The sequence below is a fragment of the Penicillium subrubescens genome (assembly GCF_028828155.1).
Source record: "Penicillium subrubescens strain IBT 31985 chromosome Unknown utg000001l_segment0_segment0, whole genome shotgun sequence".
NCBI lineage: Eukaryota > Fungi > Ascomycota > Eurotiomycetes > Eurotiales > Aspergillaceae > Penicillium > Penicillium subrubescens.
The window spans coordinates 780,374-802,009 of record NW_026643151.1 but is presented as its reverse complement, the minus strand read 5'-3'; the positions used below and the strand labels follow the sequence as shown (position 1 = coordinate 802,009).

The 21,636-nt window shown below is 48.3% G+C and overlaps 12 protein-coding genes across 12 annotated transcripts; 6 read left to right on the top strand and 6 right to left on the bottom strand.

Annotated features, from left to right (window-relative positions):
• Window positions 1–639: 639 nt before the first annotated feature.
• Window positions 640–2,914, bottom strand: N7473_000241 (bifunctional nucleoside/nucleotide kinase/histidine phosphatase family protein; the record flags this gene model as incomplete). Its single annotated transcript, XM_057146181.1, has 4 exons — window positions 640–1,302; window positions 1,369–1,955; window positions 2,039–2,111; window positions 2,858–2,914. The coding sequence occupies 4 exons, from the start codon at window positions 2,912–2,914 to the stop codon at window positions 640–642; spliced, it is 1,380 nt and encodes a 459-aa protein (XP_057014067.1).
• Window positions 2,915–3,314: 400 nt separating this feature from the next.
• N7473_000240 (RNA-binding protein) lies at window positions 3,315–4,726 on the bottom strand. Its single transcript, XM_057146180.1, has 3 exons — window positions 4,290–4,726; window positions 3,812–4,189; window positions 3,315–3,709 (listed from the first exon to the last, which is right to left on the bottom strand). Exons 1-3 carry the CDS (start codon window positions 4,652–4,654, stop codon window positions 3,469–3,471), a joined length of 984 nt encoding a protein of 327 aa, XP_057014066.1. The 5' UTR covers window positions 4,655–4,726; the 3' UTR covers window positions 3,315–3,468.
• A 487-nt stretch (window positions 4,727–5,213) lies between these two features.
• On the top strand, window positions 5,214–6,109 carry N7473_000239 (histidine phosphatase family protein; the record flags this gene model as incomplete). The annotated part of the gene is made up of 2 exons (XM_057146179.1): window positions 5,214–5,269; window positions 5,344–6,109. The coding sequence occupies 2 exons, from the start codon at window positions 5,214–5,216 to the stop codon at window positions 6,107–6,109; spliced, it is 822 nt and encodes a 273-aa protein (XP_057014065.1).
• A 501-nt stretch (window positions 6,110–6,610) lies between these two features.
• Window positions 6,611–7,100, bottom strand: N7473_000238 (gamma-glutamylcyclotransferase family protein; the record flags this gene model as incomplete). Its single annotated transcript, XM_057146178.1, is given in 2 exon segments — window positions 6,611–6,795; window positions 6,812–7,100. Coding segments are annotated over 2 exon segments (474 nt in total), but the record flags the coding sequence as incomplete, so codon positions are not given.
• A 1,121-nt stretch (window positions 7,101–8,221) lies between these two features.
• N7473_000237 (uncharacterized protein) lies at window positions 8,222–10,740 on the top strand (the record flags this gene model as incomplete). The annotated part of the gene is made up of 9 exons (XM_057146177.1): window positions 8,222–8,274; window positions 8,328–8,478; window positions 8,541–9,020; window positions 9,325–9,606; window positions 9,755–9,907; window positions 10,043–10,143; window positions 10,267–10,497; window positions 10,536–10,566; window positions 10,642–10,740. The coding sequence occupies 9 exons, from the start codon at window positions 8,222–8,224 to the stop codon at window positions 10,738–10,740; spliced, it is 1,581 nt and encodes a 526-aa protein (XP_057014063.1).
• Window positions 10,741–11,354: 614 nt separating this feature from the next.
• Window positions 11,355–11,852, bottom strand: N7473_000236 (uncharacterized protein; the record flags this gene model as incomplete). The annotated part of the gene is made up of 1 exon (XM_057146176.1): window positions 11,355–11,852. The coding sequence occupies one exon, from the start codon at window positions 11,850–11,852 to the stop codon at window positions 11,355–11,357; it is 498 nt and encodes a 165-aa protein (XP_057014062.1).
• A 443-nt stretch (window positions 11,853–12,295) lies between these two features.
• N7473_000235 (CVNH domain-containing protein) lies at window positions 12,296–12,697 on the bottom strand (the record flags this gene model as incomplete). Its single annotated transcript, XM_057146175.1, has 1 exon — window positions 12,296–12,697. One exon carries the CDS (start codon window positions 12,695–12,697, stop codon window positions 12,296–12,298), a length of 402 nt encoding a protein of 133 aa, XP_057014061.1.
• Window positions 12,698–13,382: 685 nt separating this feature from the next.
• N7473_000234 (uncharacterized protein) lies at window positions 13,383–13,887 on the top strand (the record flags this gene model as incomplete). Its single annotated transcript, XM_057146174.1, has 3 exons — window positions 13,383–13,490; window positions 13,514–13,748; window positions 13,799–13,887. 3 exons carry the CDS (start codon window positions 13,383–13,385, stop codon window positions 13,885–13,887), a joined length of 432 nt encoding a protein of 143 aa, XP_057014060.1.
• Window positions 13,888–16,445: 2,558 nt separating this feature from the next.
• On the top strand, window positions 16,446–16,983 carry N7473_000233 (uncharacterized protein; the record flags this gene model as incomplete). The annotated part of the gene is made up of 4 exons (XM_057146173.1): window positions 16,446–16,514; window positions 16,578–16,666; window positions 16,723–16,779; window positions 16,833–16,983. The coding sequence occupies 4 exons, from the start codon at window positions 16,446–16,448 to the stop codon at window positions 16,981–16,983; spliced, it is 366 nt and encodes a 121-aa protein (XP_057014059.1).
• Window positions 16,984–17,976: 993 nt separating this feature from the next.
• On the bottom strand, window positions 17,977–18,423 carry N7473_000232 (uncharacterized protein; the record flags this gene model as incomplete). The annotated part of the gene is made up of 2 exons (XM_057146172.1): window positions 17,977–18,091; window positions 18,146–18,423. 2 exons carry the CDS (start codon window positions 18,421–18,423, stop codon window positions 17,977–17,979), a joined length of 393 nt encoding a protein of 130 aa, XP_057014058.1.
• Window positions 18,424–19,443: 1,020 nt separating this feature from the next.
• Window positions 19,444–20,726, top strand: N7473_000231 (ankyrin repeat domain-containing protein; the record flags this gene model as incomplete). The annotated part of the gene is made up of 2 exons (XM_057146171.1): window positions 19,444–19,596; window positions 19,635–20,726. The coding sequence occupies 2 exons, from the start codon at window positions 19,444–19,446 to the stop codon at window positions 20,724–20,726; spliced, it is 1,245 nt and encodes a 414-aa protein (XP_057014057.1).
• Window positions 20,727–20,917: 191 nt separating this feature from the next.
• On the top strand, window positions 20,918–21,529 carry N7473_000230 (uncharacterized protein; the record flags this gene model as incomplete). The annotated part of the gene is made up of 1 exon (XM_057146170.1): window positions 20,918–21,529. The coding sequence occupies one exon, from the start codon at window positions 20,918–20,920 to the stop codon at window positions 21,527–21,529; it is 612 nt and encodes a 203-aa protein (XP_057014056.1).
• Window positions 21,530–21,636: the final 107 nt, after the last annotated feature.

Sequence of the window (21,636 nt, the reverse complement as noted above, 5' to 3'; positions counted from 1 at the left end):
GCTGGGCCGCATGTGACGTCTTTGGATGAGTCAGCTGAGGGATCAGCTGCGGGAGGCGGTGAGCGTAGTACAGTATGAAAGTGCCCGACATTGAAATAGTGAAATGGGTTAGCTGGAACAGGATGAAGATGTTGATGAAAATTGGCTTTTTGCCATTTAGTTGGGTAGAATTTCAGAAAGATCATCTTTTGTAATCTGCCTGTAGAGCTATGGCAAGTTTTGTTGTCGCTGGCCATGCGATGTGGTCTGCTGGTAGTAGGTATTCAATCAACAGCTATATACATATGTCTACCGCTTTACTCTACTCCCAAGGCATACATTTGAATGGAGATTTCATAATGTTTGGTATCTCAGTCGTAACGTATCAATAAGCAGAAAAAGAAAAAGAAAGAAGAGACACCTCATGCAATCCCGAACCCAAGCCAGACCAGATGTCAAAACGCCATAGAAGCCAGATGCTATGGAGGAAGCCCTAACAGCTCCCAACCCCTAACCACCGCTCCCTCATCACGCCAGAGAGAGAAGGAAAAAAGAAAACAACCCCCAGTGGAAAAGAAAATGAAAAAAAGTGACGACATCCAGTGAAACGGTCCAGGGTTCATAGCTTCAAGGGGAATGCTATCCGGGCACCAACTCAAATCAGTGAGCGGTGGGCGGGCACTCCGCGCCTTCTGCGGGGAATTCCTGATGCTTCGCAGAAGAGCCCTTTCCACGCCAGGTCGAGACGGCGGGGATATCGGCCTTGAAGCGCTGCTCCTCGGTACCGTAGGCACGGGGAGTCAGCTTGAGGAGGGTGTGGAGGGGGACCTCCATCCAGGGCGACTTCTCCTGGGGCACGTTCATGAAGTAGGAGTAGATGCAGCGGAGGACGGCCTGGTGGGTGACGATGATGACGTTCTCGCTGCGCTCGAGTTCCATGATGATGGGCTCCAGGCGGATGACCACGTCGCGGTACGACTCACCGCCGCGGTAGCGGTAGTTGTACTTGTCTTCATCGCGGGCGGCAAAGTCCTCCGGGTACTTCTCGGCGATTTCCTCGTATGTGAGACCGTCGCAGACGCCGGAGTCCAGCTCATCGAGGGCCTTCCATTCCAGCTTTTCGAAGCCGGTTTCTGCCTTGAGGTGGCGGGCGGTCTGGATGGTGCGGCGGAGGGTGGAGGTCCAAATGACGATTTTGGTGTTGGGGGGAACGCCAGACTTGCGGAGGAGCTCGGGCAACTTGCGGGCGTACGCCTCGCCGCGCTCGGAAATGTTCGAGTCACCACCAATCTTGCCGGTCAGGTTGAACTCAGATTCACCATGCTGTGGGGCGTATGTTAGAGATATTTTCGTTCTTTTCACTTCTTACGCGCGCCAAATTGAACTCACTCGGGAAAGCCAGATAGAGCGGGGCTTGATGTGCAGGTTTTGGATGTAGTACACTAAGCGGCTCGACAGGTAATCCTTGATCTGATTGATGATGACGGTGGACCCCACGTTGATGAGCTTGACATAGGTGTAGTCCTTCTCATCATCATCAATGGTCTGGTAGACCAACTCGTAGTTGCGGATGCGGTTTCGGAAATCCAAAGCCGCGAGCTCCGGGTCCTGACCCTTGTAGTCAGGTGAGGTGGTCTTGACCTCAAGGATGTTGGTCATGATGAGTTCCTCATCATCACAGATCGACTCGACAAAGAGGGTCTCAATGTCAGCCTCCCGGCAGGATTCATAGATCCACTGGCGGCGTTGCTTGGTCGAATTGGTAGCATCCAGAATGGCGACTACTCCCTTACCATCGTTGAACCACTGCAGCATGTCAGACATGGCTGCTTCGACGGCGGCCCGGCGCATGCGCTCGCCCTCCGCGTTGTGCGGATCAAAGAAGGTGGCGGCTGGCTGGGGGGTAGCATTGCGGCGGTAGCTGCCCACATTGAAGACCTTGGCAGGGATGCCAACCCAGGCCAGATAACGCATGGCTGATGATGAGATATTAGCATTTTGATAAGTAATGAGGGTATACTTCGGGCGGTGAAGGCAGCGGACGGCCATGTCAACTTACCCTTTCCGGCAATGAGGCTCTTGCCACGGGCTGGCAGGCCTACCATGACCACACAGATCTTGTAGTCATCGGACTGGAGACCAAATTTAGTTGCGAACATGATGAATTTAGATGAGATGGGTGATTAGAGGGATGGAAGGCGGTGAAGGGCGGTGAAGAAGTATGAGGATGGAACGGGGATCGGAGAAACGTGGATAAAGAAGAGGAAGCAGAAAATGGGAAAACAACGACGAGCAAAAGAGTCAAGTGGGATGCGTGAACTCGTCAACAACACGAGAATCAGATGACACACAATTGACCCAAAGAGGCGGGTGCCACTGGGAACAAACGATGCAATGTGATGCCTGATGGACGGCCTGGCTTCGGTCTGGTCCTCATACCATATAGATGAAAAGTTGTATAGAAATCCGTGAGTTTCCAAAGAAATCCGGCTTCCAGATACATCATTATCAAATATAGGCAGTAAACTAAACGTTCATGTCCATGTGGCAGGTCATCTGCATTCACTAATAGCGTAGTCGGGACCCGGGTTGACCACGGTGCTCGTATCATGCATAGAACAACCCCAGAACCCCAGACATTTGACCAAACTAGCTAGTCCGGTACTTGGTACTTCCTAGTCTCCCGTTCTGCCGGCCGCTAACAACCCTATCTGGCCGAAGGAGGAGAACAAGAACCGAGGCAATGTAAGAGGGGCATGCAGGGATCCCCGCGTTCGATCCTGGCGGTCGATCGGGGCCCAGCCGTGGGGGGAAAATTGGAGGGGGAATTTGGAAAGGGAATAGTAGGATATCAGATAGAAACCGAAATTGCACTTACACTAGCCATGAACACCTTGTGTTGCTGCTGGCTCCGAATAGCACTTTTTGTCGACATGGTGGGCGTTGTGTTGAAATGGGAATTGCAGATGTGTCGGGAAGATTAGGGAGAGTCAGACAGGCTTCCGACCCGAAGCCGGAAGGGAGAGAAAGGAGAGGCAGTTAGGCTTAAGGGATCAATTCCACATGGAGGCCAAACAAAGGGAGATGTACAATATTGGAGAACAAAAAAGGAGTAGGGGAAATAGAAATGCAAGTATGAAAAGAGAAAAACTTGGAAATCCTTTTTCTAAACAGAAAAAAAGAAAAAGAAATGCCTCAAACCAGGTTGGCAAAGCAGAGGTGGTTTAGGAGGGGATCGTAATGCGGTGAGTCGGTCCCCACAACGTCATCCGGAGAAACAGTTAGTTAGTAGTTAGTGAGTTAATTGCTTTGTTGGATCATCTGACTATCAAGTGGGGATGGATAGCATGATAGTATGATAGTAGTCTATGATATTATTTTTCCGTCTCAACCTATTTCATATCTATTTGTATCAATGGCCCTTTTTATATCATAAACTCCAATTCCCATCTAAAATACCCCCTTCTATAATGCTGCATTTCTGCCCCTCTATAGCGGAGTTTGTTCACCATCCGCCGGGGACGAGGTACCCTCGGGCTTATTGTTGTTGGTCGTGCCACGGGCTCGCTGGATACGCAGCGGGCCTCCCCAGGGGCCTTGCTGCCCATTGAGAGTGTCCATGGCCCGCTGGGCCTCCTCAACACTGCTAAAGTCCACAAACAGATAGTAGTGGTCACCGGGCTCAAATCGCTTTGCGGGGTGTGGGGTGAACACCTTGCTAACATTCTCACTAAAAAATAACAAATACAGGTTAGTATCGAACGGGCAGACGGAGTTGCAAAATATGAGAGGGCGGTCTCCAGTCTCGAGATTCTTCTCGATGCAAACATACACATTGTATCCCTGGAAAAAAGTTCTCATATTGCTCTGCACGCTTTCGGGCTCCGTCAAGCGAGGCAAACCTCCCACATACACCCGCTGGCTAGAATCATTGTTGTTGACCTTGGCGAAGCTAGTGGTGCTGCTGGTAGTGCTGCCCTCCGAAGGACGCCAGCGGCTCATGGGGCTGGCAAACGGTGTCCGGGTCTGCTCAGCAGCACGCTCGGCAGACTTGGCCACTCCAGGCTTGATCTTGATCGGGCGGCCCAGCATATCGTGGCCGTCCAACTCGACCATTGCCCGCTCCGCATGCTCCTTGGTCTGCAGATCGACGAAGCAGTACGAGGGGTTCCGGCCGGTAAATGGGTCAATGGCAATGTCGATGCGCTCGCTATCAAAATCAGGTCTCAGTCGACGCCATCACACATTGTTTCTTCATGGGCCGAGCCCGGCCTGAACTTTTGGCTCTTTTTCAAGTTTGTGTGGCATACATAGGGAACTCAGCCGCCGTGAAAAGCGCCTCCACATCCTCCGTCTTGGCCGTGTAGGGCATGTTGCCCACGTACAACCGGCGGCCCTCGGAAATGGCCTGGGGTACGTGGGGTCCGGGTCGTGCAAAGGCCGTCCGAGATGTGTTGGTGCGTGTCGAGGGGGGCGAGGCCTGCGGGCTGCTGGTCTCGCTCTTCATTCGCCAATTGGGAGAGTTGAAGGCACGGCCATTGGTGCGGACATTCTGGTAGGGAGACTGAGGAGCTTCTAGCAATGATGATTTGTTAGCAATTGTTCTGTGACTATTCCTGTGGACTGAACTAGACACACTCTGCTCCTCCGGTCTGACGATCTCGGTGTCGGCCATTGCGTATACTGTCTGAAGTATTTATCTGGGATTGTCAGTCTCCGACCTATACTTGATCAATCTTGCACCCTCAACACCAAGATAACAATTTTCAAGGATCCAATTGACTTACTGGCTTTGCTCTAAAAAAATTCCAATCCACACGCTGGGCACCGGCTACACGTATTCCACCACTTTTTTTTTGTTTGCGCGTGCAAACAGTGCAAAGCCAAAGTGGGCTGGGCTCCACTACCAGCTGCTTCCGCGTATTTTGGCGCGTAGGATGTAACTTTTTTCTCCCTTCTCTTCATTTACGCTCTCTTCATCCTCTCATACAGGAGAAAAGAAGCAGTTTTTTATCTTGAAAATACTCAATGATGGTTCTCCATGACCATGGGTAACCCCCGATCGGCTTCGGTCTGCCATTGGCCCCAGCCATCGAGGGTGTGTGTTCATCACGACCTCATCTGTGGTGGCTCGCAGCCACAGCTTCCCAGCAATTTTCCCCCAAGCTGTTCCTGCCGGGACTTTCCACTAAATAAACTATCACACTCTTTCGAGATATTCAGGCACACTCACTATGAGGCTATTTCTCATCCGCCACGCAGAATGCGAGCATAATGTGGGCAAAGCGTTGTATGTATGCGGATGAGAATGCCCCCTCTCCCCTTTGCCCCCAAGGGCACTTGCTGACATTCCCGTCTTGCAAGGGGCAATTCGGATAACCTGACAGGTGTTGGCAAAGATCAGGCCCTCCGGCTAGCACGGTACTTTCGTGACCGGCCGGTGCGGTTCACACGCGTGCTCTCGTCGGACCTCGATCGTGCGACTGATACCGCCCGTACGATCTGCCAGTACCAACTGGGTAGTGGGCCTGCACTGGAACCTTTTCAAACGGCCAAGCTGCGCGAGCAATGCTTTGGCTGTGCTCGATTACCTCGCGAAGCGACCCAGATCGAATCGATATCCTCGATGCGCGCACGGGTCAATGGCTTCCTAAGAGATCATATTTTGCCGGAGATGGCTAATCATGCTACGGGCGGTAATGCAGTTATTGCCGTCGTCGGGCACGGGGTCATCTTGCAGGTTCTGTGGGCGTGCTTGACCGAAATCTTTGGCTCGCAGTCGTTCCATCTTGCTCGGAACGCTGGATCGCCGGGGGCTGATTATACGCATCCATTGTGGTCGAATACCGGGATCATGGAGGTGGATATCCGTCCTGGTGGACCACCGCAGGAGATGCTGATCAGGAATATGATCTATCCGAATGTTGACCCGCCCTGGCTGATGAGGGCGAAACTCCCTTTCCCGCCAGACGGGAGTGCACCGTTGATCGGATGGTCAATGACGATCTTGACGGTTGATAGTACGACTCATCTCGACGGCGAAGCACTGGCGCAGACCATCCCCGCGGTCGTGCCGCAGTCGAGACAACAGCCGATGGACCAGTTCTATCGGCTGACGGGGAGTGTTTGAACTGGTAAGTTATTTGTTGCCTGTTTGTCTTTTTTTTTCTCTTCAATGATGAAGCATGATTTCACACAGACCTGTTCTGATTTTCAATGAGGACACATAATCAATGTCCAACTGCTATCTGATGAGACTTTGCCTTTATTTCTGCTTGAAAAACTATCATGTGATCGTTGCTAATGATCAATTTAGATCCTCTTCACTAGGAATTTTGATTCGCAGATAAATTCATGCAAATGGAACTTTAAACTCGGTAAGTCTAGCCTTTTTGCATGCAACCACCCCCACTCCAATGATGAAGCAAGATTTATACACAGACCTGTTCTGAATAAAGAATGAGGATAAACAATCATCACCTTTCTGATGGAGCTCCTATTATCATATTCTATGAATCTGCCATATGACCTTCGCTAACGATCGTCACAGTCCTATTCACGCCACGCTTCGGCCATGCCTAGTCAAGATAGAAACGAATCAACCTTCCTAAACATCCCATCTTTCCTTCCATCAAACCGTAAACTCCTTCTTTCTGAGTAAACAATCTCTCAAATCAAAATCCCCTTCTCGTAAACCAGCCAAATCCCCATCCCAAACAAACATCTTCCCAACCTTCCGCGTCCCATCCTCAAAACAAATCCTACATTCCTGAATTCTATACGCCGCACTCTCATATTGAACCAGCCTTTCCCGCTCTCGAGGAGAACATACCCGATAAGCCATTTCCTGTGACTATATCGTCTGAAGAACTTTCGATGAGTGCTGGGTAAGCTCCCCACAACAGATAGCGCCATCCGCTGATATGTGCTGGTCGTTGGTCAAGTATGTTGGTGTGTCCTAGGATTCGGGCGAGATGGGATCGGTCCATGAGTGTGCCGTAGAAGAAGTAGTATACTTCTTGGAAGGGGTTGGTTTCGGTTGGTGATTGGGTGGTGGTCGTTATGCGAGTCGTGGGTAATTTTGTTTGATGGATCTTGGTGGTGTGATTTGCAGCCTTTGGGCTGTTTGGGAATATGAGATGTGATACGAGGTCTTTTGTAGAGAGATATTCTAGGTAGTGAAGAGGTGAATCACTCTATGAGACCGTGGTGATGTGAGTAATAGCGATCCATGGATGGTAGCTTTAGGTCTATTTATTCCTGAAGGAGCTGCGGACTACTGTTTTGGTACGATATTGACACTGTTACGAATAGATACTCTGAATATTCCTCTTGATACTCTTCCAAGAGTCTTCTACATCATAATGCTACGTCTTGATTCTATCCTTCGACTGCCTGATATGGACCTTATATACCTGTTACTTACACATACTGGGTGTCACAAACCTTGACAACATGTTTAATTGAGCTCATGTCGCAAATTGCCAGAACTTCTAGTCTCAATGTCTTTTAACATTCTGGACACCGCTGTAAAATGCCAACTTGGGAGCATGTGGCCCAAAAGACCCGAACTTAATCTGATAACCTCGCTGCATGGCAGCATGTGGTATGTGGAACAACATTGAGGAAATTAATTCCACTGTCTCTCACTCAACCATCCTAGCAAAGGTTACAGTAAAGATATGACAATCCCACGAGGTATCCGTGACCGGTATGAGCAGCCACGAATCTCTCAAAAACGGCAGGCTCAGTGTAACACTGGCCGGACACCGAGCGTGACATCGAATCAATAGGCGCCAGGGCTTGAGATCCTAGAACGAAAGAAATTAGGCTCATGTATGACTATAGAAAGTGACTTAGAGGTTCTTATGGAAGTGGTTTGATGTAGCTATCCATGGATTCGCAAGCTCACTAGAGATGATGAACGATGGGCCGGTGAGAGTAAGAATATGCCGAGGATTTGACTGCTTGATAGACTGTCTCATACTTCGTGGTATCCGACAGTACTACTCCAATTCTTTTCTTAACCTTACATGACTCACTTTACACACTGGTACCTTTGCAACAGCACTGCGTGCGACACAAGTTATAAAATCCTTGCTCGTGCTCCATTCTTTAGCTGAAACTATCCCACTGACAGCCTTCTCAGTGACACTCGTTCGGTGACAAGCCTCTTAGCTGCAACGCTTCCGACGACAACTGATAATAGTCCTCCCAGTCTGCAGTTCAAGAAGAGCCCAAAATGGCGGAAGCGACCTCTAATTTTCCCAACGAAGGGGATGCCATCGATGAGCAGTTTGAACTCATGGCAACTTCTATCAAGGAGGACGTCAAGATACCGATATCAGTGGTGGCGAGAGCCAAGTCAGCGTCGCTGAGGTTGTGATCAAAACCGGTGCTGATGCAGCAGAACACTTGCATTCTGCGGTGACTGTTCGCAGCATCGTTCTTGCGACGGCTGTTTCTGGGTTTCAGGCGGTGATGTCCCAAATCTACACTGTCAGTCAACACTTTCCTCTTGTTTACGGATGTTGCGGGCAATCACTGACTCGGCGCAACAGTTCAAGCCAACTGTCATCACCGTCTCGGGAACATTTATCGTCCTCATTTCGTACTTTGTGGGCAACGCGTGGGCCAGATTCCTTCCCCGTAGTGATAAGTTCGAGGCTGGTTGGAGAGAAAAGATTGGTCAGGGCAAGCTTCCTTGGTGGATCTCGGTCATCAAGTTTGTCAACAACGGTCCATGGAGTCTGAAGGAGCACTCTGTTTGTGCCATCACGGCTACTTCGGCGTCTAATGCCTCGGTTACATCCACCGTCTTTGCAGCTCAGAATCTCTTCTACGATCTACCCTTGAGCGCTACGACGGTGATCCTGAGTACTATCTCGATTGGTCTATTCGGGTATGGTCTCTGTGGAATCATGCGACCAATTGCAGTCTGGCACGTCGAATCCGTCTACTGGAATACCTTGCCCACAGTGAATACCCTCCATGGCCTGCATTGGCAAGAAGTGAAGAATTCCAAGCCGCTTCGACTTTTGGTATGCCTTCACTGGTATGAGTCTCTACGAGATTCTACCCGCCTATGTCTTCCCATGGCTCAATTCGGTTTCGATCCCGGTAAGCCACTTTTGACCACACTTGATAAGAAGCTAGTGATGAAAGAGCTTGCAATGTCTTGCCGCCCAGAAAGTGACGGGCAGCAAGGCAGCCGTGCTCACGAACCTTTTCGGTGGTGCCACCAATAATGAAGGCCTCGGACTCTTCTCGCTGAGTCTTGACTGGTAATATGTAAGAATCATATCCCCTCAGCCATGAGTATGAAGCCAAAGCTAACCAAGATAGATCACAACTCTCCAAACTTCATTGCCTCTCAAGTTCCAGATTCACCAAGCTATCGGGATTCTCGTCTGTTTCATTGCAATGCTTGCAATTTACTACGGAGATGCCTGGGGTGCAAAGTCGCAGCCGTTCATGTCGACTGTTTTCCACACGGCGGACGGAAAAAGATATCCCAGCAGTCAAGTCTTTCCAGGAGATGTACTCAGCGAGTCCGCTCTCGCCAAGTACGGTATAACCCGTATCACTGGAACCTTTGCATACGCCATGTTTATGGCCAATGCTGCAGTAGGCACTCCGTCCTCTCGATACCTAACATTAAGCTATCACAAACTGACGATGTTCTAAATCTGCGCTCGAATTGCCCATTGCATCCTCTTCTGGGGCAAGGAAATCGTTCGTGCATATAATTACCATTTTAATAATAATGTAATAGACTTGTTTATCAAGCTTTAATATTATCAAGAGCGCAAGGGAAGGTCGATATGACGATCGGCACCATCAGCGCATGGCAACACACTACAAAGAAACTCCATGGTGGTGGTACGGTTTGGTGCTCCTTGGCAGCTTCATCCTCGGCCTTATCGTGGTACTCAAGGAGAACATTACCGTTCCGGCATGGGAATATATGTGTCTCTGATAGTCGGAGCTATCATTTCGCCATTTGTAGGTACCTCTTGCTCTGTTATCAAAGGGATTCTGCTAACCTAGATTGCTATTTCAGAGCACCATCCTTTACGGCCGCTATGGCAATGGCATTGCTATCAACAATCTATCCAAGATGATTGCCGGTCTCACACTGCCAGGACGCCTGATTGGGAACATGTAATTTGCGGCATGGTCGTACAACGTCATCGCAAACGCCGTTAATCTGTCCAATGATCTGAAGCTCGGAGAATATCGTAAGCCGGTTTTCTTTCCCTGTGATCTGACTATATTGGTTGACAGATGGTTTACCGTCAAAATTCCCCCTCGAGTAATGTTCCTGATTCAGATCTATGGCACGGTTCTCGGTGGCTTCGTCAACCATGCGGTCATGATCTCGATTGTTGCTGGCAATCAAGCCTTACTTGCGAATGGTAATGGTAACTCGTCCTGGAGTGGTGCAAATGTACAAGCATACAACACCAACGCAGCTTCCTGGGCTCTGGCACCTTATCTTTACAAGATCGGTTCGAGGTATGAGATGGTGCCTCTGTGTCTGCTAGTTGGGGCAGGTGTCGTCGCTTGGATCGCCTCTTTTACCAGGTGAGTCTGTCACAGAACTAATGCCACCCCCTCCCCCTTTTTGGTTATCCAAGCTGACGAACTACACTCCCTCAGTTCATTCCAAATATTGGCCGCCTGGACGTCTCCAAGATCAACATGGCCCAGATTATCCAGTACGCGGGCTTTATCCCGTACAATCAGTCCCAGGCCTGAGTCATTTTCAGCCGGATCATCAGCGGTTTCTTCATCCAGTGGTACCTCCGAGACTGTCACCCATGAATCTTCAAGGACCACTCATTTTGGGTCACTGGCACGTTCGATGGGGCTGGTCTGACGGTCATGTTCATACTTTCCTTTGCTGTTTTCGGAGCGGGTGGACCTGCCCATCCATTCCCTTCCTGGTGGGGGAACAATGTCGATGGAAATTACGACCGGTGCCCCGTGCCTGACGAGTGATGATATCGAGGTGCTCACACGTAGCGTCAAGCAACGGTTTAAGGGAGAAACTAGGCTCTATGAGAGCTGTGCGCAGCTCATGTGCCAGGAATAGCTAGGTTAAGGGAATTCCCATGGCGATCGGTGCGATTAATCAATTGAGTTCAAAGCCTAGCAAATGCGCGTATTTGACGGTCAATATTCCATTCTCAAATTAGTTTTACATTTTGCTAGCAACTTTCGTTCGACGTGTTCAACAACTTATTTCCGTAATGGCTGATGTTGGATGTTCGCAGAGGTACTTTTACTTCTGACCGAACTCATGTACCGCTCCGCCTCTCTGTGCCAGTAGTCAGCCATTGCAAGTCATACTCAGTCATTTCTCAGGTAACTCAAACCTTTCTGTATCTCCCAAAATAAGGAAATACGACCTCATACGCTCTAAAAGTATACGGCTCCGTTCGAAGCAGGACCGTTTTGTGTTTGCTCGTCCAACCCTTGACACTACCCAATGGGTGCCATCCACCTGGCATTGCCCGCTCTTCCTCCAATTGCAAGATATGACTGACTTGCAAATTTGCGGGACTGACTGCCAATGGATCGTGAAGGTCTCCTTCTAGTTTGTATTCCTCTCGTAGAGCGGAGACTTCTTTTTCCACCGTCGATAGAGTGGGGTCGTAGGGTGATCTGTGACGCGCAACTTCGTCGTCTGTGCCGGATTGACATGTCTCTGCTCTGTCTGGGCGGAGGATTTGTCTGTCGAGGAGGGTGAATGTGTCGGGTTGGCTTGCTGTGGTGAGATTATCGTGCAGGTGGCGTATATTGTGATTGGCTCGAAGGGAGCAGATTATTCTGGCTGGAGGAGCCTGTTTGCTCACAATGCGCATCATCTTGGAGGTTTTTGAGTGAGGCTTAGATGCAAGATGTACGATATATCGACTGAAGCGTTGCAGCTTCCTGGGAATGTGAAGAGAATTCTGGTGTCTTGACGATGCTGGAGGTGCTGGCGAATAAAAGACTTATAAAAGACACAATGACATCATTATTTTGGATAGCATCACGTGTGCTTTGGAGGAAGTTAGAATATATTACACACAAGGTTAATTACATGTTCTAGATTTAACATTTTCTGGGCACCTTCAGAGCTCGCTCTACGTGACTCGAGTGATGTATGGTGGTAACACAGAGTCCTTCGCTGAAGATACAGGTTAGATTCTCCGGAAAAAGTACCTTGATATCCGATATTGTGCCAAATAACAAGAAACAGAGATGAACAGTGTACAATTTTGCCCAATTAATCACAGTAAATCAATATACACTTGTTAAGATCCGGTCAATCTTCAGACTGCATGTACTGTAGTTCGCCCTCGACATTTGCGATGTGATCGGTGAGATCAATCTTGTCTGAAACGTACTCTCCAGATGAATTGCGAAGCTCAGAGCAAAGAATTGGTTTTCGATCCGGTCGTTCAGTGCTAAAGGTGATGTTCTTTGCACTCTTGCTGAAGTTCGTTCCACCCCATTCAAAGTGGCCTACCGCACAGAGAAGATTAAAATCTCTGTTTGAACGACGTTTCATCAGGTTGATCTTACCATCTCTATTGCCTAGGCATCTGTCAAGAAGAAGATCGGTAGTCAGACCGGAACCCTCGTCGTTGTTACATATTGCCGCCAAATGAGTGCCGTCACCCTCGGCGGACAGGTGAATATCGCATGAGGTTTCATTAAAGGACATGGTGATGGCTTAGAATCATGAATACATTGATGTGGACTCAAGGAGCAGAAGTGAGGGGTCATTTCAATTTAAGGCTGAGGTGGCGAATTATTTGTTTTATCTTCTGGGGAACTGTGACGGTAGCTACCCCGGGTGCTGTTGTATATTGCCTACCATGACGCAATATTTGATTTGACACAAACTAAAAGGAACAACGACTTGATTTCACAGTATTTTCTATCGTCTTCCTCACTCGTCTCGCTCGCTTAATCTAATTGAAGATTATTCGAACTGCCACCAAAACTTAGACGAACATCGATCATACAACCAGAAGCAGCCGGAATCAAATACATGCCACATAATGGGCTAGATAGCATTCTGAATGAGGCGGCCCGCGGCCTTATTGCTCCATCATATAACATCAGACTCATGACCGCCTATCCGCGAAGCAGAAGAGCACCTAGCCCGTATTACCCTCCGTATCGAGGTTCCTGCAAATGTAATAGTCTAATAGAAGCTTCGGATCTTCCCGTTCCAGACTAGTAGAAACGTCATGGGAATACAGTATTCGACACGGATCAACTGTTCTTCCGAACTGTACCGAACTCGCTGTCTATGAGCTGCTCTGTTGTAATACGCTTCTTCCTTACACAAGTTCCTCAACACCGCATTTCCTACCCTTCTCTTCTTTTCCCGTATCATCACCATGCCTAATATTGCCTTAACTCCTTCAAGTGTCTCATCGAGGGCAGTGATCTCCGCAGATCGGTTCAAAACACAGCCTCAATTTGAGGAAGTTTTCGAAATACTCTTCGTGATACTAATGGCTTTCATGAGCTCGTGATTACTAACGTGCCGTCAGGATGGAAATATTTCCTCTGGGAAGTCGAGGCGGATCTCCCTTGTATTCGAAAAACCTATAACCCAGAGAGGCGTTCTTTACGGCTCAAAATCAGGCCATCTGATGCCCACAATTGTATTGCAGAATGGATTTCAGCCCCAATTTCAAGATGTGGGACAGGCTTCCTAAACCTAGTAGAGCTAGACCTTCTCCTTCTACAAGCAGGCACAAGTAAGTTTAGTTGACCTTTAATCATACCCTTACTGATAAGATATCTGAAGCACTGTCATGCCCCGATCTCCGAAAGGAGCCAGATGCTTTTCTCTACACCCCATCGCAGCCCTTTCCAACTTTTATCGCAGATGTTTGATGGAGCGAGTCATATAATGACATACTTTATGACATGAATCGGTTACTCAGTGGTAACGGGGCGATCAAAATCGGTATTCTTGCTAAGTGGACGAAGCATGCAAATAATTCAGTCAGCGGAGTTCTCGAACTCTACAAAAACGAAGAAGGGATCTCAAGATGCACGCAAACTGAAATTTTCTTCTCTATGCCCGCTGGTGATCCACCTCAGTTACTTGACATTCGACGTTGCGACCTGTTCCCTGCAGTGTTCCTGTCCCCTGGCAATCCAGACGAGAATTTTCCTCTACTAATTAGCCGCCTTCGCTATCACGCTCGGCTCAGTCTTGCGAAAGACGGATACGTGCCTGCCTAACCGCTAGGTTCGTCTCTGTATCTGGCTTTGTTGCACTCTGGCTACGCAGGATCTGGTGTAAGGGTAGCTATCATCGACTACATTAAGGCTAAGGCGAATCGCACGGCTTTCGCACGATAGACTATACTATTTTTAGACATGGTGGATAACATGTACCTCGAGTACCTAGATATCCTTATAATACCTACGAAGCCTAATACTTTAGCTATTAAGGAAGACGGCTCAAAAAAATTTTCAAAAGATATTCAGAAAGATCTTTTAGAATAGGGATGGTTAAAGCGTATATATTTACATTGTAAAAAAGTTTCTCCAGTCTAGATTCAAGGATCTAATGTATCTATTTCCCACTATATCCGAAAATGGAGTAGCTTGTCGTGCGAAATCACAAGTTGGCGTGCGATTAGCCTAGGGCTACATTAATTATGATACACATAGAGCAAGCACGGACCCACGTCTAGTACATGGGCAAAAAATAAATTCAAACAGTATCCATCGGAGACCAGCTCGTCCAGCATTTGGGTACTAACGCGGAGCTTGCGACGTGCATGTCATAGCCCCGGTAGGCACCCTTGAGTCGAGCCTTGACTATAGACACGGCGATGGCCCGTCGCATGAATACCAGGTTGATAGGCTATTTTTTAAGAATTGAGGCCCGGGGCATCTACCGATAATACGACAGAAGAAAACCATAACCTGAACCGAGGTGGAAGTTGTGATGCCACCATTTCGCCCCAAGGGCCGGTTCGCGCGTAGATACCAAGGACCAGCTATATAAGTGTGGTTCTCGACTCCCAAAAACTAATGCGTATATCGGTGGTACTTTGGTATCACATATGACAAGTGAAATTAGGAGCAATTTGCATCGTGGAGAGAGAGCAGACGTTTAGCCGATACAACCTATGATCTTATCTTACATGTTGAGCCTCCTCGATATAGCCGTAGTGGAGTCAACTATTTCAGCCAGCTCACTGCCTATTTTTCATCCATAAAGGACCACTATAGTTTGGTAAGAGCTCTCTCTCAGTGAAAATTTTTTCAGTAGTTATCCAGGAGCAGGCAGCGTACTGATCTACTCCATGAGGTCTTATAGTGTGGCAATTTCTATCCACGCATTAGGTAGATGACCTTAGTCCGTCAATATGAGGGGATCCTCCAAACTGCTCGATATATATTTTCGACCATGCCGACCAAAACGAACTCCAAACCAAGTTTAATTGCGTGTAAATCTGGTGAAATAGAAAAAGAATGTTTCAAACCACCACTCGTATGATTTACCTAAAATTGCGATCGCATCCATAATCACGCGTCGAGGCTCGATCTGCTCCCCCAACCATGACAGTCTCGGAGAGTCTCTGTCAAAAAGGCATTGGTCCCGGACAAGGGATGAAAAAAATTCACAAAAAGATAGCAAACCCTGGTTTCGATCCAGGTACCTTCGGGTTATGAGCCCGACGCGCTTCCTATGCGCCAGCTTGCTTGTTGTTGAGGAATTGTGGGCTGTTTGCAGTTATAATGGGTCTGAAAGGTCCATTTGTGAGTCATACTGGAGCCGGAAGATTCGCTACGCTCTTTTCAGACTAGCGTTACAACACGTCCTTCCCAATAGGGTTAGACTGTGAACAACAAAGAAATCCAAAATCATAGAAAATAGTCATTGTCTTTGAAGTAAATGTTTGATACTGTAGCTCCGGAATAATAACCTGTTTGGTGAGCCAAAAAACGATCCTCGAGTTAAGCGACTCTCCCTAGATAGATAGTCTTGGCGGCAGAGGACATGCTCTGTGGGTCTGTGGGATTAGCCTTCTCTCTCCGTACTCGACATCGAAAAGCTAACTTCCTAGCAATCGATTGTTTGCTTTGTCTACGCGTTGATCGAAGTCATCTCCTACTCGTCCAAATAGTTCGTCATCTATATTCATTTTTCTCTTGGTTCTGCGTGTCGCACGATCACGCCTGTGGACCAAACAAATTCAAGCTTGCTTTTTGGTCGGTCGGGATTTTCATGCGTCAATAAATGCAGCCCCTTGCATATAATGATGTTGTGTCACCGTAGATCATTAATCGTGAATGTTTGTCGCTTTTAAGGCCCGCAGTGGTCTGACATCGACGAGGTTTTATTGTCGTTAAAAGCTCGATTCCTATCTCCGTTGTTCGAGGCTCCTTGAAATTCTTGAACCGCTGTTCAGGCTAGATCTACCTTCAACATGATTTCCCACAAGTTCTTGATCTTTACAATCCTTTCATGTGCTGCGCACTCACTGGCCGATACTAAGGTATATATTCTCGAATGCAGAATATCCCGATCTGAACCGACCGCTGACATTATGTTCTCATAGCCGGCCATTCTCTTTTCGCAGGAACCATGCAAAGGCAAAACACTTGAAGTTCAGCCGGACGACCAATGTGTCCTCCTGCCAATCGGATTGTACGAACACCAGATTATGAATCCGATCCACAAAGTAATTGACATTATGATAACAGAAAGAAAAACATCAACGGCGCGGAGTTACCCACGGACGTTGTATGCGACTTCTACACGTACGTTACCCATACATGGATATCATAAGAGCGGTACTGATTATATTGTGCAGTGATGAAAAGTGTCAAGAGCCCCTCTATATTGGAATGGAGGACCCAGGCACCTGCAGCTTCAGCGACCCCGACGTGGACATTGCAAACAAGACCGTGAGCGTCCACTGCTACGACAGTAATGCGATTTATGACCAGCGAGAGAGTCTTTAAGTGCCTAGTTAAGATGGCGTCCTCAAATTCGCTTGGACCTTATTCAATTCAGCACAATATTCTTGGTGCCATAATTTACAGATCGTGGTTCGGTATGTGTAGCCTTGAACAAGGTATTGATTGCTGGACACTGAGAGCTATATCAGATAGAGGTATTGAGCTCATATTACTGCGGTCAAAATTTGAGAGAGGGAGAACGTAGAAATATTTAGTGTAGACTATACTAGAACAATAAGCCCCGTTAACCGAAGACATCATCACCTGCAGATACCATGGGTAAGAAAGTATGGCTAGCGTGGGTCTCTTGAATGAGCAAAGGCAACGCGAATCATGGTATCTTGAGCGTGAAAAGAAAGTAACTTGGAGTAGTGACGACATTTTCAATCTGTATGTTGCTGCAAATCTCTTTGGCGGAGCGTGTAACGCGAGAACATGGCGTTTACGAAGGAATCCATATAAAGGGATTAGGAAGCTGCTTTGGCCTTCGAGGGATTGAGGAAAGGAACAAAACATGAATAATCAGGGGCATAGAGTTGAGTAAGAACTAACTAATCCAAAATACGACCTGTAATCCCTCAAGCCCCTGAATGTCCCATTCCCTACACAAAGTTGTTGCTCACATATGGATCGAACCTGGGTTCTCAGGAACATGGTTAAAGTCCTCTCAGGCTGGGCGTAACGCGCTGCTTCCACCCAGAAAGATTGGTGCCCTCCTGCACACCCACCAACAATTGGTCCTTACATCATCATCCTAGGGTCGTGGCTGGCTGAGCTGCTTGCCCTTGTACCAGTAAGTCACTAGCTCCGGATTCTTGTAAAGGTCCAGCTGGCCTCTCTCATAAGCTGCAATGAGCGCCAATAAACATTGCTCATCTGCTTAAGCTCTTCAATTCGTTGAACGACTTCCTATTTGAGGCCAGGATATCTGGAAATTGATTCACTAGGAAACTGCATGGTAGCATGTGGGTAATTCTACAAGTCAAAGAAATGTACCTACATTTTCTCCGTGCGTAGTCTCTCGTACGCGGCAAGTCTCGGAGAATAGATCTGCGTCATGAAGTTCTCGCTGATTCGCTCATGACATCTCTTGATCTGGTCCTCGAAATCACTGCGACAAGAAGTTAGTGATCCTCAATAACTGTCATCTTGATAGCTTTCATACTTTGGGTCTAGGTCATTATCATGTCCAGTCCAACCTGCCGGCGATTGGAAGAATTGTTGAGAACCGGTTTGGTCGCGTTCTCCTTGTGGAGCAGGCTGGAACATTCCAACGTAAGAGACGTCTAGGTCCAGGTCCGACATGCTGAGGGTTGGTTGGATTTCATGATCAGCTTCTTCCTCGGCCTGGGCATCAACAAGGAAGCTTCCTCCCTGAAATACGCTCTGCACTGGTGCGGCTGGCTTGGGCCTCGGAGCTGGCTTCTTCTTGGCAGGAGGCATCTTGTAGACGACTACCCTGGGCCGTGTAGAAGGGAGATGCAAAGGCTGAGTTAGGTAAAAGACAAAGTTATCACGGAACAGTACGAAGGGGTTGGACTTAGTGATGATACTGGAAGGGAGAAGAGAAGGGAAAGTAAAATATGGAGTTGAATGAGTGAAGAAGAGCAAAACTGATTCAAATCCGTACGAGAGCGCAAACAATAGAAACAAAAAACGCCCACGGGATATCCCATGAGATTTTTTGGTACGTAGCCTACAGGAATTTATCAGCTTCCCTTAGCCACTCCTATATTCGACACCGTTTGCTAGAGAACCGACGGTGTGTAGCTAAACTATAGTTCCATGAGCAGTCCAATTCATAACAGGAGTTTAATCAATTGATGAGCTCTCAGATACAGTTGCGTTTGACTGTTCAAAAGCCAATATTCGGAAGGCCTATACGGGCCGGCTCATTCGACCAGTGCGCCTGTATCATCCCTAGAAGTAATAAGCTACACAGGGCAGGACTACCGATCCAATCAGAATGAAGTATTAGTGCAAGACCGCGGTGCACTGTTCAACTCACGATGAGCGGAACGGCCTAGAAATATACTAATTTTGAACTCACTGGATCCTGTTATCGAATTGCAGGAATTAATTTGTTATCTTTTGAAGTAGGTAAATTGACCTTGCCGGGGTTTTGGGCTTCTGAAGTCTATTCGGCTCCAAAAGGGGTGAAGTGGGGCCTGGTGGAACTTGAACCAAACGGTTCTCCCCTCTATCACGCGTTTCTCTCCTTCGTCACGGTAGTCGTGCAAAATGTATCTCTCAAACCTGCCCACTGAACTCATTCTTTTGGTAGCGAAGGTTCTCGATGATGAGTTCTCGATGATGAGTTCTCGATGATGAGTTCTCGATGATGAGTTCTCGATGATGAGTCCTCACCAACACCCTTCTTGAAACATGCGTACAGTTATACTCCCTGCTTAATCTCGTTCTCTACAAGCACAATGTCCGCCACTCGCACGCATGTGCTCTTGAATGGGCGGCGAGCATGGCTATGAAGTGACTCCGCGCTATGCACTCAAGGCCGGCGCCTCACCGTCTGCCGTGTACTACGAGGATTGGAAGCCGATGGCCCTCGCCTGCGTGCACGGACACGACGCTGTTGTGCGCCTGTTGCTCGAGCATGGAGTAAAACCTGATACTGTTGACGGCTGGACAAAGTATAGAAAACGGGAGTATCTTTTCCTAAGAGAGATGAGGACCATGGATATCCTCTCGCTTTAGCGGCTGGTCGTGGCCATGAAGCCGTGGCCAGGACATTGCTAGCCCACGGAGCTTCAGCGACTGCTTGCATAAAGGAATGGGATCAGACGCCTCTTAACATTGCGGCCGACAGAGGTCATCTATCAACTGTGAAACTGTTAGTCGAAAACGGTTGTGAGATTGATACCCAAGAACCCAGTCGGTTCACGCCGTTTCACAAAGCCGTTAAGCAAGGGCACATTGATGTCGTTCGTTACTTGCTACAAATGGGCGCTGCCTGTGACAGTGCCGCGCGATGGTTCTATACACGTTTATGCGGCGCCGTCTCGAGCGGGCATCTAGGGATTATTGAATTTCTTCTAGATCATGGTGCGAATCCGAGGCCAAAGGTGCGGGTGACCGTAGATCATGGTGGGACTTCGCGGGGACTGGAGGTGTACAAGCTGACTATTCTACCCTTGGATCGAGCCGCAGAAGACGGACACCAGGCTGTGGCTGAAAAATTTCGGGCAGCCATGGACTTGGAGAGTCTGATTGCTGCTGGAAATTCTGGTGACTTTGATCAGTGGGTGCTTTTCCTACCATGCGCTGCCTGTGGCTGGGAAGACCTTTTGCGACTCCTCCTTAAGCGAGGCTGCGGGGCAAATGTGGCTTCATCGACCATTGCCTTTGCATTATTGTTACAAGAGGATCCAGAACAAGACACTCACTACGCCAAGCCATCTGCCTTATGCTTGGCAGCCCAAAGAGGTCATCTGCCAGTCGTCGAATTGTTACTTCAACACAATATAGGGCAGTCTGAGAAGCGGAAAGGTAGCCGATGGGGTAGAAACCTTGCTTTGGAAATTTCAGCCGGCCACATTCGCGTTGTGAGAGCCCTTCTGGACCACGAAGCAAATCCCAATTACAGAAGGCCATATAGCAGCCCGATCATATTTAGCGCGTCACGGCCACCGGAAATTCTCCAATTGCTGCTTGACCGGGGTGCTGACCCATTTGTAACGAGGGAAATGGGACGGCTCGAATCTCATCTCCAGAGTGCTCAGATGGGGTAACGTGGAATGCTTGGAGATACTGCTAAAGCGCGGTGTTTCTTTGCAGATTCCGAACCTCGATCAATCCAAGAATTCGTCGTCGGAAGACGGGGCAGCTTATCTTAATTTGGAAGGATTCCCGACAACTGTGTTGACAGAAGCCACGAAAGAGGGTCCTGCAATGGTGGAATATGTGCTATACAAAGGCCATCATGTTGAACCTTAGTCTCGAGGTTCACAGGGCCTTGCTCTTTGCAGTGAGTCGGGCAGATGCGGCAGTAGTGGATATCCCCTTCGGAAAAGGTCTAGTGAAGAATTCATCCAGAGTTAACGATCCCTACTCTCAAGCGGGTATTCGAAGCATGTTAGGGTCGGTCGGGTCACCTAATGGAGAACTTGATGCCGTCACGGCTATGATGGTCTCGTTACTCCGACATGGCATCAAAATGGACTCTGGGAACTTATCCGCCTGCTCGGAGGTGTTTGACAAAGAGGTTCAATTGGTCAAACAGTCTCCCTTAGGGCCAGGCACCTACCTCCAGCTCTTGTTGGGTCGAGGTGCAGATCCCTTTAGTGATGGTGGACCCTTCGAAGTCGAGTCTCTGCTAGAATTTGTGATAAAACAGGGTGCTAAGCAAGAGATGAAACTTCTCCTCAAAGGATTAGATGAGCACAGTATATCGTCTGAGGAATTGGAAGAAATTGTGACCGAAGTGGAGAGTCAAGTTAAGAGGAAGGACAAGCAGAACATTTTGCCGCTCCTTCGTCGTGCATGCTGCCGAAAGAAGCACCGAGAAATGATGCCAATACCCTGGCGATCCTAGTCCTTCACTGAAAGACTATCAAGCCTGCAATGATGTATGGGTTCTTGGATGAGACTATTTTCTTAGGACAGCAAATGATCGAAGGGACAGAGAGAGTGGTTTTCTAT

Bases quoted from the DNA above. Each gene is read 5' to 3' on its own strand.
- N7473_000240 (XM_057146180.1), bottom strand. From the start codon at position 4,654: ATGGCCGACACCGAGATCGTCAGACCGGAGGAGCAGAGTGTGTCTAGT. The intron at 4,190-4,289 runs GTATGCCACACA...TGATTTTGATAG, and splicing joins ACGGCGGCTGAGTTCCCTAT to CGAGCGCATCGACATTGCCA. The intron at 3,710-3,811 runs GTATGTTTGCAT...GTTATTTTTTAG, and splicing joins TTTTTCCAGGGATACAATGT to TGAGAATGTTAGCAAGGTGT.